This window comes from Pyxicephalus adspersus, chromosome 9, assembly GCF_032062135.1.
Source record: "Pyxicephalus adspersus chromosome 9, UCB_Pads_2.0, whole genome shotgun sequence".
NCBI classification, from domain to species: domain Eukaryota; kingdom Metazoa; phylum Chordata; class Amphibia; order Anura; family Pyxicephalidae; genus Pyxicephalus; species Pyxicephalus adspersus.
Window position 1 is genome coordinate 23,017,926 of NC_092866.1, and position 14,296 is coordinate 23,032,221.

At 36.9% G+C, this 14,296-nt stretch overlaps 1 protein-coding gene across 4 annotated transcripts in view; it reads right to left on the reverse strand.

Annotated features, from left to right (window-relative positions):
- NOD2 (nucleotide binding oligomerization domain containing 2) overlaps positions 1 to 14,296 on the reverse strand; it is a 49,814-nt gene that overhangs the window by 11,763 nt on the left and 23,755 nt on the right. For all 4 annotated transcript variants that reach the window (XM_072422921.1, XM_072422923.1, XM_072422920.1 and 1 more), the window contains exons 3-5: positions 13,074 to 13,182; positions 2,908 to 4,705; positions 1,408 to 1,491 (exon numbers count right to left, since the gene is read on the reverse strand). In XM_072422921.1, coding sequence (XP_072279022.1) covers positions 1,408 to 1,491; positions 2,908 to 4,705; positions 13,074 to 13,182 — 1,991 coding nt within the window. The remainder of the gene's footprint in view (positions 1 to 1,407; positions 1,492 to 2,907; positions 4,706 to 13,073; positions 13,183 to 14,296) is intronic.

Genomic DNA, 14,296 nt, shown 5'->3' on the forward strand with positions numbered 1-14,296 from the left:
AAACTGCACCCCTCCCCCAATCAAGCCTCTGTCCTGCACATGAGGGAGCAGGGAAGCACGCTAGAAGTTGTCGGTATGTTGGATTTCCTTAACCCAGGGAATACTGGTATATTTACTGTAATTGACTGCATGCTACTAACACGTAAACTGACATCTTGGGTTCCCTATGACTTACTGGACAGGTACATTACCCCTCATCACCAGATTCTCAGTAAAAGGCGAGACTAGATTCTCCATCATTTCAAATAAACAACGTATTAACAGGCCAAGTATAGTTTTTAGGGAGTACAAAAACAAGCTTCCTGCTAAAGATTGTGCTTTTGCATCCATATCAGTCAATGAAGCAATTGAAACCAGCAGGATTCAGTCCATCACCCTGTGTAGTTTCTCTGCATTTGTATTGTAACAATTATTTCTTTCTTGTCTGATACCTTACATGAATGTTTAAACAATTGTTGCCCCTGCCTACTTGCCTAAACACTGTCTGATCAATGCCTAATGCATGGGTAATATGTTAGAAGTTACAAAGGTTAAACACTAGGATAAAAATCTTTATTTTCAGACATGTAGCTGTAATAATTAAAGCACATTTTACTGAGCAAAAATATCTTGATAAAAATAAGAATCATTATCCTAGTGTGATTCTAATTTAGGTTTCAGCCTTCTGATTTTTTTTTTTTACTTTCCCTTACAGCTTAGGTTATGTACACATGTTGAATATCTGTTGCTGAAAATCATCTTTCGTGATCCTTTCCAGTGACAGATGAATGAACAAGCATGTATACACAGCATGTACTATGAAAGTGGAAGATGGAGAACGAGCCTAGAAAGGGAAAGATGGGGAACGAGCAAGCAGCACCCCAATGTGCTCTCCTCAAAAGGATTGGAACAGCAGTCAGTCGCAATTGGACATTATTGATCCACCAGGATGGATGATGTCAGTGAACGGCTAAATGTGTCTTATACTGTTAATCTCATGGAACAATGATTTGATGTGTTTACTCTTCAGATCTGGGCAAACCATAAACCAAAGACATGCTACCAGACTAGGAGGAAAGAAAAGACAAGTGCAAATACAAATCTAAAACAAGCTAACATACATAACTATAGCTAGGCAAAAATGAAATATAATATTACAAATTTTCCAGCATGTAATGAAATGAAACGCTAAATGAAATTCATATGTTCAGTTCTGACTTGCATGCATTTTGTAGATTTTGTACTACATAAAAAAAATAAAGCTTTTAAAAATGCAAATGCCCACTACTCTGCTTGCACATTGGTATTTTTATGTGCACAGTTATTCTCCATTTATTTGGTTATTTCCCTAATTCTAGTAGATTGCCTAAATAATTCTATGATACATATTGAGTATTGTGGAATTTATCTTCAATGGTATATACTTACGCAATCTTCTGAAAATTTGGCCACTCTATTGCATGCTCTACAAGGCTGCAGAGTCCTTTGTCAGTGATGTTATTGTCTCTTAGACTAAAAGAAAGAAATATTTGCTGTCAATTAACTAGTTTTACAGGACAACTGTTCAAGTTTCAATGTTCAGATGCTCATTGATCTAGCACCACTCATCTCATGTCAAAGCTCCATCACCTGCAAGAGCAGTGCTATGGCTAATACACCTTTTTCAAAGGTGCTGGGGGTATGCCTATGGGGTGGATGTGGGAGACAACAGTTACTTAGCTTTGTAGTCTATTTAAACCTGTTAAAACTAAGCCTTATGCCCATGCTCAGTCTAATCCTTGAACCAAATTTGCTAAATCAAAATTTAAATTCTGATCCACCCACAACATCCAAGATGAAAAGTATAGTAATGTCTAATAATGAGGATTCTTTTATGCCCTAAAAATCATGAACCTTAACCTAACTGCAGTAACATGAGAATGACCACAGTTAAAGTTAATCCCATAATGATTAAATGTTGTACATACTGGAGTATAAGCCAATCTTTATATTAACCTAGGACACAGATTGCTAGCATTCAAAACCGAAATCAACAGTAATATAAAAAAAAATTAAAATGTGAATCAATTCCTCCATGGTTGGTTATGTTTAAAACATTAATCTAAAGTGGAAAAAAACGCGTCCTGCTTATGTTATGGGGATGAATACATTTTTAGGTGTTTGTGTCCAATTCAGGACCGCATCCACAATGCTGTCAGTAAAATCTGGCACTATACTAAATGTTTATTGAAAATTCTGTATACCGTTAAGTGCCTAATGATTAACCCTTTAGAATTCCCTAAATTTCATATAAAGTCAGTATAATAATTATTTTACCCAATGACTAATCCCAAGGGAATGTCAGACTAGAACTCTGTGAGAATACTTCCACCATAAGTGTAAGTTCCCTTGGCTTTTCTCCTGTTTCTCCCCCTCCCAAAACCCCCATCCTCCTCTCCCCCTCCCATCCCAGCTGAAAATGCCTAAAATTAATACTATTTATTCTCACCCCCCCCTTTAAGAAAAAACTTTACCAGTTCATATATGTTCTCCCGTGAGTTCATCACCACTCGGTAGAAGACATCAGTACATCTCTACAGCTCCCCTGATGAAGCCACATTGGTGAAACACGTCAGGACAGGGAAATTTGGGCTTATCATACCACGTTCGTCTATGTAATGGTGTTAAATATTTCTATTTTCAACTGTTAACCTGTCACCATAGTACAGTTGATCTCTATTGAGCTAGAAGTCACCTTACATGGTGTCCAACCTCAATTTGATCATCAAATGTTTATTGTTTGTATGCCAAAAATACCCTTTCTCTGGCCCTTTTTTCTCTTTGTTGCATATTCATAATTTGGGGTTTTGGCAAAATATTAGTCCTGACAGTCCTATGGTACCCTTCTCCTCTAATCCTATTAAAAAACAATTTCAAATGTAGACTTACTACAGAGCATGGCAGATATGAAGGCAGGGAATCAATTGCTCAATTCCAGTGTCACCAACCGAGTTGTGGTCCAATTGTATGCCAACTGGGTTCTTTAAATGCGTTAGTACATAAGCCAGTGCGGTGCATTCAGCAGGACCAATGCCACAATAGGTCATTTTCAGATGATCAACCGCAAGGCCTCGTACTGCTCTCTCAGCCAAAGTGATGTCCTGCATTTCATAAATACACTTTATAAGCCAGACAAACTCAGGCATGGCGTGCATGGCTTTCTTTTCATCCGGCAAAGCTGGTGGTATTGACTTAAAGTGTTTCTGGATTGCTTTAGCCAAACATTTTTTAACTGTTTTACATTTCATCGCCATTTTTTCTGGTTGCCATGAGTCAACCAACAATGTGTTCAGTGCAGAAGAAAAAAGTCCAGCTACAAATGTCGCCGTAATTTGAAGGTTTCTAATTTCTATGTTCCGTAGGATCATTTTATTTTGTCTTTGAAAAACAGGCTGTACACATGATATAGGAAGTCTCTGAACAAGTAAGTTCCCTGATTGTCTTCTATTCCATTTAAACAATTGGTATAATTTAGAGGAGTCCATATCATCACTTGCTACAATAAACAGAGCAGCAAAGAAGCATTGAAATGTAACATGGAGGAACTCATAGTAATGGGAAGTTTTTCCTTCATCTGAAAAATTCTTGGAAAAGACAAGAAAACCTAAAGAGAGGTCGTCTTCTGTAATTCCAGCTTTGGCAATATCTTGAGGAGAAAACACATACAAACCTTTGCGAAGACCACTAAGCGCTATCTTACCAAAGTGTTTGACAGAATTAGATCTGTCTGATAGAATATTTTGTGTTTGCTTTATGTTTGATGATGCATGTAGTAAAAAGTGTTTAAGAGTTAGCATATACATATCTGTCATGGTCTGTGGGGCTTTGTAGCCACTGTTTATAAGTTCTTTATGACACTTTGAAATGATCCAACAGAAGACTGGAATATGGCATAGCCCATTAAGAGACAAGCTGTTTTTTACCAAGTTGATGATACCTTCTGATGTGTCCGGGTTGTCATGATGTTTCCTAATAAAAGTCTCAATTCCTTCTTCTGAAAATCCCCTCAAATTGATTTCTTTCTTGATGTATTTCCGTAAAGCCACATTGACAGCATCAGGTCTGCTTGTGACGACTTTGATGCAGTCCTTCATTAGATTTCCTTCAATAAGGTTAAACACAATACTTGAAACATTTGTAGGTTCTGTTGGGGAGCAGTGCTTATTATCGTCTGTGAAAGAAAACTTGAATTCATCAAATCCATCAAATGTTAGGAGCACTTGACTGGGATGATCTATAATGAACTGAAATATGTCTTCTTGAAGTTGGTCAGGCCAACAACACAGTTCAAAAAGAAGAGTTTTTAGACAAATTGGCTTTGTAATACAACACAATCTCCTACAACTAAAAGGGAAGACAAAACAGAAATTTTGGAATGCTTTTCCACGTGCCCAGAGATGTTGAATATGTTGGAGCAATGTGCTTTTGCCACTGCCTGCATCCCCAAGTATGATGATAGTGTCCGCATTTTCATTAATGATTCCCTGCTCATTAAAAATGTTATGAAGGTCCAATGTGGTCTGGGAGCCATGACCATGATCCAACATGTTTTTTGATCTCGGTAGCTCTAAAACACATTCGGTATAGACATCCTCCAGACACATGTTTTCTGTCCCATCATAAGTGCTAAGAAATTTTGTTTGAGCACATATAATATTCTTTAATTTCTTGTGGAATGCCAGACAATCTAAAAGAGAAACAACCAAACAAAATGAACTACATGGTTTATACATTTGTTTTAAATCATTTTAAATTGTGTTTGAATTTAACTCCTAGTCTCATTCATCTGTCACATTTCCTCCATGATGCCGAGGGTTGGATCTTAGTTGGCAGCTGTACGTCAGTGCCTAATGTCATTAATGATATTTGTATTGCTGAAAAACATTTATGGAATTTCTCTATTATACATTGGGAATGATGTCCTGAAGAAATACAGGTTAGCAAAGGTAAATACTTTATAAACTTATAAACATAATATGCACAACTATTGTCCAAATCACCTATAAAATATAGTCTTTATAGTGACAATATATATTAAATTTATAGTTACAATGAATACATATAAAAAATGTTTGTATATAAATATGTTGTATTTCCCTGTCTATTACAAACAATGACAAGTTATCTGACTTGCAAATTAATTTTCTCTTTAAGCATTTGAAAATCATCTGGGTCCAGTGAGAGCTTAAGGAATCTTAGACAGACCACATCAAATGGCGGGTTGAACCTCCCAGATATAACACGGTATAATGAGGTTAGACTTCAAATACTTAAGGGCTGGATCCATATTACCTTGATTTACATTGTGCTATTGATCTCCATCTATTTTTCCCTCATCATCCCTTTGCAGTTACAAAAGGAACTACTGCCAAATTTGGTGGCAAATAACCCCTAGCTGTTGTCCCAGTGTGTTTTGTGGCGCAATTCACATAAGCATCTGGTCCTCAACTCTAGCCATTCATTTTTTCTTACCTTATGGAGGAACTCAGAGTTTCCTCTTGGTTGCCATTCTGCACATACCAGTCTAAATTGGCTCTACCATGTGGAAGTCAGGATCTCTGAACGCAGCCATCTTCTCAGTGCTACAGACACTGGATACTGTGATCCTACTATTATATAAGAAAACATTTAGGAGATTTTTTTTCAAGTAGCAGTCATTCCTCAGTTTTGCTTCCTGGGCACTGACTGTTGGAAACACCTGAAAATAATTTGATTTGTATATATGGCTGCATTGAGGTCCCTGGGCGAATAAATCCACTACCATAATGGTTGGAGCCGAATTTCGAAAAAGGTAGTTTAAATGCGTTTCCAATGTATCTAAGTTGCCCAACATTATTAAAGGCATACAGCCTCTTATGTCTTTGCTCTTGGAAACACAGCGGTGTAGCTGCAAATCATGTTGGGATTTATCAAAGGGCTATAATGCCTGAATAGTGTTTATTCTAAGAACAACTTCCTATAAAAAATACATGCATTGAGAGCTGTTTTGGTATATTTATGAGCAGGCAATTTTTTTTGATATTGGTTGTGTGTTATTTTACGGTATATAAACAATAAATTGTCATTTTATTAGTCCCCAAAAATTCAGACTTGCCAAAAAACACACTTCCATTTGCCCCTCCCAAACACCCCTATTTAGCTATTATGCATTTCTTTAGAACAAACTGTGGCATTTGACAACTGTTTTGTTATGTAGTTCAATGAAGTTCAATGAAGTTGTGATTAAGGTGAAGTTCTTTCTCCGATTGAAAAAACAATCACTCAGCCAGAAGCAACTCACACAGGCCTGGATTGAAGGGACCCTGGGAGCGATAAAAGAAGGCCTGCATGACTCGGGGAAGCAAGGAGGAGACAGCACAAGAGTTAATAGTATTGGAAGTGTTGAACCTGGGATGATGTAAAAGATAGGAGGGGTTAAAGGGATAAAGGTGTGGGCTTCAAAGTTTTGCCCACCCACCCGCCCTTTATTGGGTACAAGGCTTGAATAGGTAGTGAAATCCTCGAGGGAAGGTGGTGTTTTGGTGATGGTATCAGTGGTAGGAGATCCATCGTTGGTGTGGATTCTCCTGGATGTAGTGGAAAAAGCAATGTTTGGAATATTGAAGGGGTAGGGACTGCAAATAATTTGTGATATTATTCCTGAGCTGGGGTTTGGATGCAGCTGGGAGCCTAAATATCATGGTGGCACAGATCCCTGGTGGGTAATGGGAGGCTCTCGAGGACCGGTAACCAAAGAAGGAAGAGTTTTCAGGAAATAGTTAGTTGGTATGTTATATTATATGTTTATTTACTGTTAATGTATGTTATGATTGTTATTATGGTTATTTTCAATATTTGTGTTGTTATTCATTTGATAGTTATTTATTTGGTAATAAAAGGCCTTGGGGCCATTACCCATCAATGGTGTTGTGTGTTAATTGTAGGGGGTTTAAATATTAGGGTGGGGGGTATGCTGAATGCAGGTGCTCTGCGGTGCCACAGTCATGTGCTTTTATGAACCACACTGTGATCCACTACAACCATATGCAAACACGTGCACAAAACAGTTCTTGTTTCATATTTTTCATACTTTTTGGGAATGGACTATTGGTCTGGCAGGATCAGCAAGATTTCAAACAAATTTATTGTATATAGAAGAAAAGTTACAAATAGAATAGACCTATATTTCATTTTACAGAATAAGTGGAAGAACACAGATCCAATACAAGCATTGGAAAGTTGATACAATATACAATTGCATATGTTATATGAAAGCCATTTTATCTCTGAGCTATTAACAAAATTTGTTTCAGCTTCAAGAGGATATTGTTAGGGGTAATTAAGATACATGGGGGATAAAGATGGATTCATTTGGATAAATTGGTGTGGGAGGGAAGGTAGGATAAGGGGAAAGTTTAAACCAAAAAAATAATATTAATATTTTTTGGTGACAAGGGATCAAATAAGAGTATATGATGACTAGTTATAAGGGATACAACTCAGGGTGTTGACACAGGGCAGGTGTTGATTCAAGGTGACCAAATGGAATACATTTTTTTTTCATGGTATCTTCTAATTGGGCTGTGTATTTTTCTGGATCAGCAAGTATTTTATTCATGATAAAAAAAAACTTTTTATGATTTAAAGAGGCATTTTATTTAATTAGTATGTATGTTTAGCAGATTTGTCTTTGAGTACAGTTTTGCATTGTGCTAATAACCGTGTCCAAATTATGTGAGGAATGAGTTAAGTTTTTTAGATTTTATTTAGCAATGCAGTATGAGATTCCACTGAAGTAAATGATTAATCATCTGCCAAACATTTCACTCCATAAATAAATCAAGTTTAATGTAATGTAGATTTCCAAAAAATGAGCAAACACAATGATTGCATAAGTGTCAGAATATTTCTTAATATGTGGATTCCCAACAAGAGCAAATTAAAGCACTCACTTGTATTTGTGTAATGTAAGGTAAGCATTAATGGGTAAAATGAAACATCACTGCATGTATTATGACACAGAAATATTCCTGAGGAGCACATACTAACATCAGGAGAAAATTAGCCAAAGTCTGTTTCAAACATTTTAGCAGTTGAACTGTCTGCATGGATATAGATGTTACTTCTTTCATCCTGACAAATGAAATACATTCATTTATCACAAACTAAGAATTATATATACAGTGTGTGAAAATTTAAGTACGTCCATACAGCTTCCATAGGAATTAGCAGGGTAAGTACCAGCCAGGTGCTGGCAATCAAATGCACTTGATTAATTGATCATCAGCAAGTGTGACCAGCTGTATAAAGGTTGAACATTTGGCAGTTTGCTGGTCTGGGGAATTCAGGTTTGATGCAACACAATGCTAAGGAAGAAGGACATCAGCAATGATTTTAGAAAATCCAATGTAACTGCCTATTAATCTGTGAAGGGTTTTAAAACAATTCCCAAACAATCTGAAGCCCATCATCATACAATGAAAAAGACTATTCGCAAATAGAAAACATCCAAGGCAGTTACCGTTCACCATAGGTGTGGATGTTCTAGCAACAAATGTTCTTGGGTTTGCAAAGTTGCATGTGAACACACTACAAGACTTCTGGAACCATATCCTTTGAAGAGATGAGACCAAAGTGGAGATGTATGTGAAAACCACAGCATATCAGCACAAACACCTCATACCAACTGAAATGCAAAATGGGGAAAGGGTGATAACTTCGGCTTGTGTAACAATCATAGGACATGACCACTCTGCAGCTAATATTAATTCCAAAATATTCTGAAGTCAAATGTGAAGCCATCTGAGCTTTGCTTAAACTAGGTCATGCAACAGGACAATGAACCCAAGCACATCAGCAAATCTACACTGGAAGGGCTGAAAAAGAAAAGAATCAAGGTGTTGCACTGTCTTAGTCAAAGTTTAGACCTCAACATAATCAAAATGCTGTGGCGGGACCTTAAGAGAGCTGCACATGAATGCCTGCAAACCTCAAATAACTAAAGTAATATTGTAAAAATAGATGTCTAGGGTCTCCTGGACCAAATCTATTCCAGGTTTGCCTGCTGGACCACCCAGGTTCACCCATGATGGTCTTTCTTCTCTAGGCCTGGAGAACTTTACTAAATCAGACTCGATGACTGCAAGATACGAAGGCCATGAACCGCAAAGAACCCCAAATCATAACATTTCCAACATCACTGTTGGTATGAGATTTTTTTCCTGAAATATCATTTTCAGTTTGCGCCAAACACTTCCAATGTTCCTGAGATCAAACATCCTTGATTTATCAGTCCACAGTACATAGTTCCATAAAGTCTAGTCTTTGTGTATTTGTTCAATGGCAAAATGTAGTCTTGTTTTTTTTTTTTTAATTTAAATGGCAAATGCTCTGACACCCACCTCTTGCAGGTACATTTGCGTACTCTCTTTCTTTGCAAGAATTACCTAGAAGTCTTGAGACAACAAGTTCTTGGTAACTTCTAATGACATCAAATGCTCAACTCTGCTTGAATTTCCTGGATGACTATGGCTGAATGATTGATTTCAACAATCCTGCAATATTTTTAAATCCTTTGCCAGAAACATAGGTAATACCAACTGTCTAATGGCATTGGAAGGCACTTTCAATCCTAGCATTAAGTTACTACTTTAACTAAAAGGACAAAAGACCGTAAATATTTTAGCTTTAAACGAGGCCGGTTCTGTGTATCCTTCAATGAGGTCTTAATCATTGGTAGGAAATCTGTAACACATTATTGTACTTCATGAATATCAATTTAGGTGACATTTGTTCCAATACAGGTAGTCCCCTAGTTAAGGACATTCGCCATACGGACGATGCCCAGATACGAACAGGGCTTCTCCGCTCGCTCATGTGCAGGATGAAAGCTTGATAGGGGGATGGGGGCGGTTTTGCATGACTTGCAGAAGAAATCTTTTGCTAAATACAGCTGAGGTTGTGGGTGATCTTAAGGACTGAGCTATTCTGCCACTTCTTGTAACTCTTTAATGAACAAGACAAACTCAGCTGTTTCTTTTTGCATATCAAAGCACAGCTTGCTCCAAAAGTTAATGAACTTCTAGGCTCCATAAAGTTTTTTTTGTTGCTTTGTTTGGATATAACTGTGAGGATACAGTAACTGACACCACACTGCCTAATAATATGTTGAGACAAACATCTGTCCTTATTTCATTTATTAAAATAATGTATCTGTTCCAACTTACATACAAATTCAACTTAAGAACAAACATACAGTCTCTATCTCGTATGTAACTCGGGGACTACCTGTATATGTGAGGGTTTTACATTTAATGTGAATACAGGCTCTTTAGCTTTACTATACCTGGGGAGTACCTGTATATCACCTTTATCTGTGGGAATGGTTTGAATTGATATCTAATAGTTAATACTAGTTATACTTTATCTGTTTAAATATTTTAAAAAGAACAATAATTTCTATGAGTGTGCTTTTTAGATGACTGTACATATAAATGAAAAAATCATTACAGATTATTTTCAAATGATTTGTGTTTTTTCATTCCAACTAAATATTGACCCATATAACACTGTCCTTCCAAGCAATGTGTATACTTTCATTGGTTTCTTGTTGTTAACAGCTATAGGTAGATATAAGTTAGCAAAAACTTTTTAAAATGGTTACTTCCACTGCACATGTTACGTCAGTTCATGCTAAAGAGGAAGTCAAATGCTAAGAAATGAAATTAAGTTTTCAGGAATTGATATTAAGATGAATCAGTTTGCAATATCACAAAGCACACAAGAATCAAAGTAAAGCGTGGTATACGTTTTTTAGCTACTTTTCAAAGAAATGTTGTAATAGTATATTTTTGTAATAAAATAAATTACATGCCAACAAATTCCGGAACTTCTTCCTTTTCTTTATGTTATATATAAGATCATGGACTTGAAACAGGGGATTCAAAAAGGCTTCTGATGTGTACATCATATATAAATGAATTTTTAACTGATGATGCCAGTTTAGCTTTGAATTTTGTATTGATGAGGCTAGGTTTGATCTAATTGGGTGATCTTCTTTTTATGTGTTAGGAGATGCTCATTTGTCCGGCAACACTATGCTGTGCTCCATTGCAGTATTAGACATGGTTTATTCTGTCCAGCAATGTCATTTGCAGCAACCAGAAGAACTAAGATAGCAGCAGTCCCTGCTTCCCTTTAGCTGTGCAGCCTGATGTATATTATCGGCATCCCCTGCACCACTCTGTGAGGCTCTGCACAGCTGAAGGCTGAAGAAGAAATTAGCTCCTGAATCAGTATAGTTGTAGTGTTTAGCTATGCTAACCTGTGCTGGAGTGTGTTCCGTCTGATTTACTGTTGCTGACCTTGCCTGTTTGTGACCCTGTGAGTTTATTCTTCCTGGACTGACCTTTTGCCTGTGACCCACGACTCTAATTGGGTTTAGCCCCTGTTTACTTCCTCTGGTAGATGGATTATCTGTTATGTTCTCTGGCTCTGAATTTTGGACTAGTCTATTGGAATCTTGGTACTTGTTTCTGTTGCCAGCCCATCTCCGGATGCATGAAGTCCTAAAGGCAACCGAGTACTAAGAGATGCAACCAGTCTCCCGAGGCTGAGGCTTAATAAAGGCCATGACTGCGGTGTAGATTGGGGGACTGGTGTCTGGGGAATATTGGTGCTGACCAGGGCCTTCCAGTATGTTTGCTACCTCTGGGTAACTCTAGCAGACTGACTTCCCTCTCCTTTCTTACTAATTCCATCTGTTTGACTGTGTCCATTTAAGGTTTTGCTTTTACCAGCCAGTACTGGCACATGGCCAAAGCTTAGTAAGACTGCTTATGTTAGTTGGTCCTGACTCATCCTCCTGCCTTCTTTCTGTTATTCTTAATGTCTATACATCAGGAGCTGTTTCCTGTATCCGATGTCCCCTAGGTATGCCTGATTTTCTGACTATGCATGTCATGATCTCTATTTTGTTTTTAGCTAAATTTATTTATTATGATTCATGATTGGTAGACAGTTTATTTGTGCTCATTCCTTAATCTGTTATCAGCCAAACAATCCTGGGAGTCACATTTTCAGTTATCTTTTAGCAAACATAACCTCCACCATCAGGAGCTCTAGTGCACAGACAAATTTCAACAGTCTGCACCTTGGAGAGAACCTTCTGCTACCTGCTAGAGACAGAACTTAACTCTATTTCAGTCATTTTGAAACTTTAGTTATGTTCTTGTTTTTTATGAGCAAACTCTGGACCTGCACTTCAGTCCCAACTTTGTCTGCACCTGCACTGCACTCTTGTATATTCTAACCCCTGATCTTTACACCTATTTTTGATTTGTCTCCATGGCTTACCAACCAAAAATGCAAGTTCCTGTTGTTCTGGAAAATGGACCTGTAGCCTCTTGCTTCTTGTGTCAGTGAACATGGTGCGCAAAGAGAGCAAAGAGTAGGAAGACAAGCTTTAGGCCCAGTTTTAAGTAGCTGTGGATTCAGGGTATTAAACCCTAATGCTATTAGTTAAACTGGATGGAGCATTGTAAACTAAAATTTGTAATGTGAATCACATTTTCATATTGATTTTTAGGAGAATTTTTAAAACCCAGGGTTATTTTAGCTCCTTTTGTAGTTAGTGCTCCACAAATTTATTGGCAAATGATGAGTTTCTGCAGTGCTTTTGGGTTGGTGTCTAATAACCAGAGTGGGTAAGTAAAGAGGATGCAAGCTCATGCAATAAAGTATAGGGATGTCTGCTAAACTTTACCAGGAACTAAAAATATTGCAAACTTTGTGTGTCAAAAGCTTTTTAGATACCCGTATCTGCACTGAGCAATGAGGTAATCCATATAATATCCATGTTTTATGAAATATAATTCATTTTTGTACTCAGTAAACAAATACTGTGCCGGTAAATAGGGTTACTGAATGAAATGTATTATGATTGAAAAATATAATACTAAAATAAATGATTAGAGAACTTTATACCTCTAAATTAGTTGCTATGTTGGTAATAAACTTAAAAAATAGTGAACCAATGAAAAATCTGGCAACTATATTTTACTAGGGAGTGTGGTTACCGTTTGTGACTATTGCTGTCTGTCCTTGCTCTAAATTCTGGATGATCTTTAGTAGGCATCTTGCAGCTTCATTTCCTTTTAATTGGATGAGATCAAGCAGTCTTCTTGCCTATGTAAAACATGAACATATTTTAACTCAACAATTACTACATATATTTGAATATAAACCGACCCCAATATATACTGCATACCTACTTTTATCTGAAAAAAAAACAAGAACATTTCTTTGACTTGCGTATTGACTAGGGCACAAAATACATCCATCACTACTTACATTGAAAAGAGTAATCAAGAGAAATGGCAAAAAAATGAAAGTGAATAAATACAATACAATACATGTTCTATTTTTAAAACATTTATTTAAAAGGTAAAAAATGAAATCACCTGGGTTCAGTCTTTTTCCCTCTTTTTTAAAGGGTAAAGTATTTTGTACTTTTGAACTTATTATAATGGGTCATTTGCTCTTAAATTATGTGTTGTGCATTATTGTTGGCTTTGAGTAGATGGCAGATGGTAGATGGAGTCCTCATGTAAAATGTGTTACAAGCAGTTTGTCTTTGACAGCCATTCGGTGTCACTCGAGCATAAACCGAGACATTTTTTGAAGAGTTTGTGTGTGTGTGTGTGTGTATAGCGTTTTCTCAGTTACCTAAATGATTTTTAGGATCTATTTCAAGAAAAAATATCATAAAAAAAGTAATGCCCCCTCTCATCCCAATAGGAAAAAGCTAGCTAATTCAAAAATTAGTGTACCAAAGGCAGCCAGGAAACCAGAATATTCAAAAGAAGGCGAACATTGTCATTCACATGTATTTGCCATGACAGGTCCCCTTTAGGGCACAGCCATTGCAACTTTAAAGCAGAACCAAAGGTTAAAACTACTGTAAAGAAATACAAGAAGACAGGTTTTTGATTGCAATATCTTTGGCCATCTTTATTGGTCAGATCAATTTAGTAAAGGAAATTAACTCATGTTTGTCAGGATACTTTTTTTTTTTTTTTAAAGACAGCGAACAGGCAGGTACTTATGTTTTACTGTTCTTGAATAAAAACCCCTGCCTGCGTGAAATTTGTCACTGTAAAACTATAGTTCATTTATTTTGGGGAATTGCTTAGAGGTAGCTAAGCACTAAAAAAGATGGTTACTATGTGTGTGCTTTACATGACCAGGGTAGCTCGGACCTTCTAGCCCATCCTTTATAAACACCATTGTCATAACTACC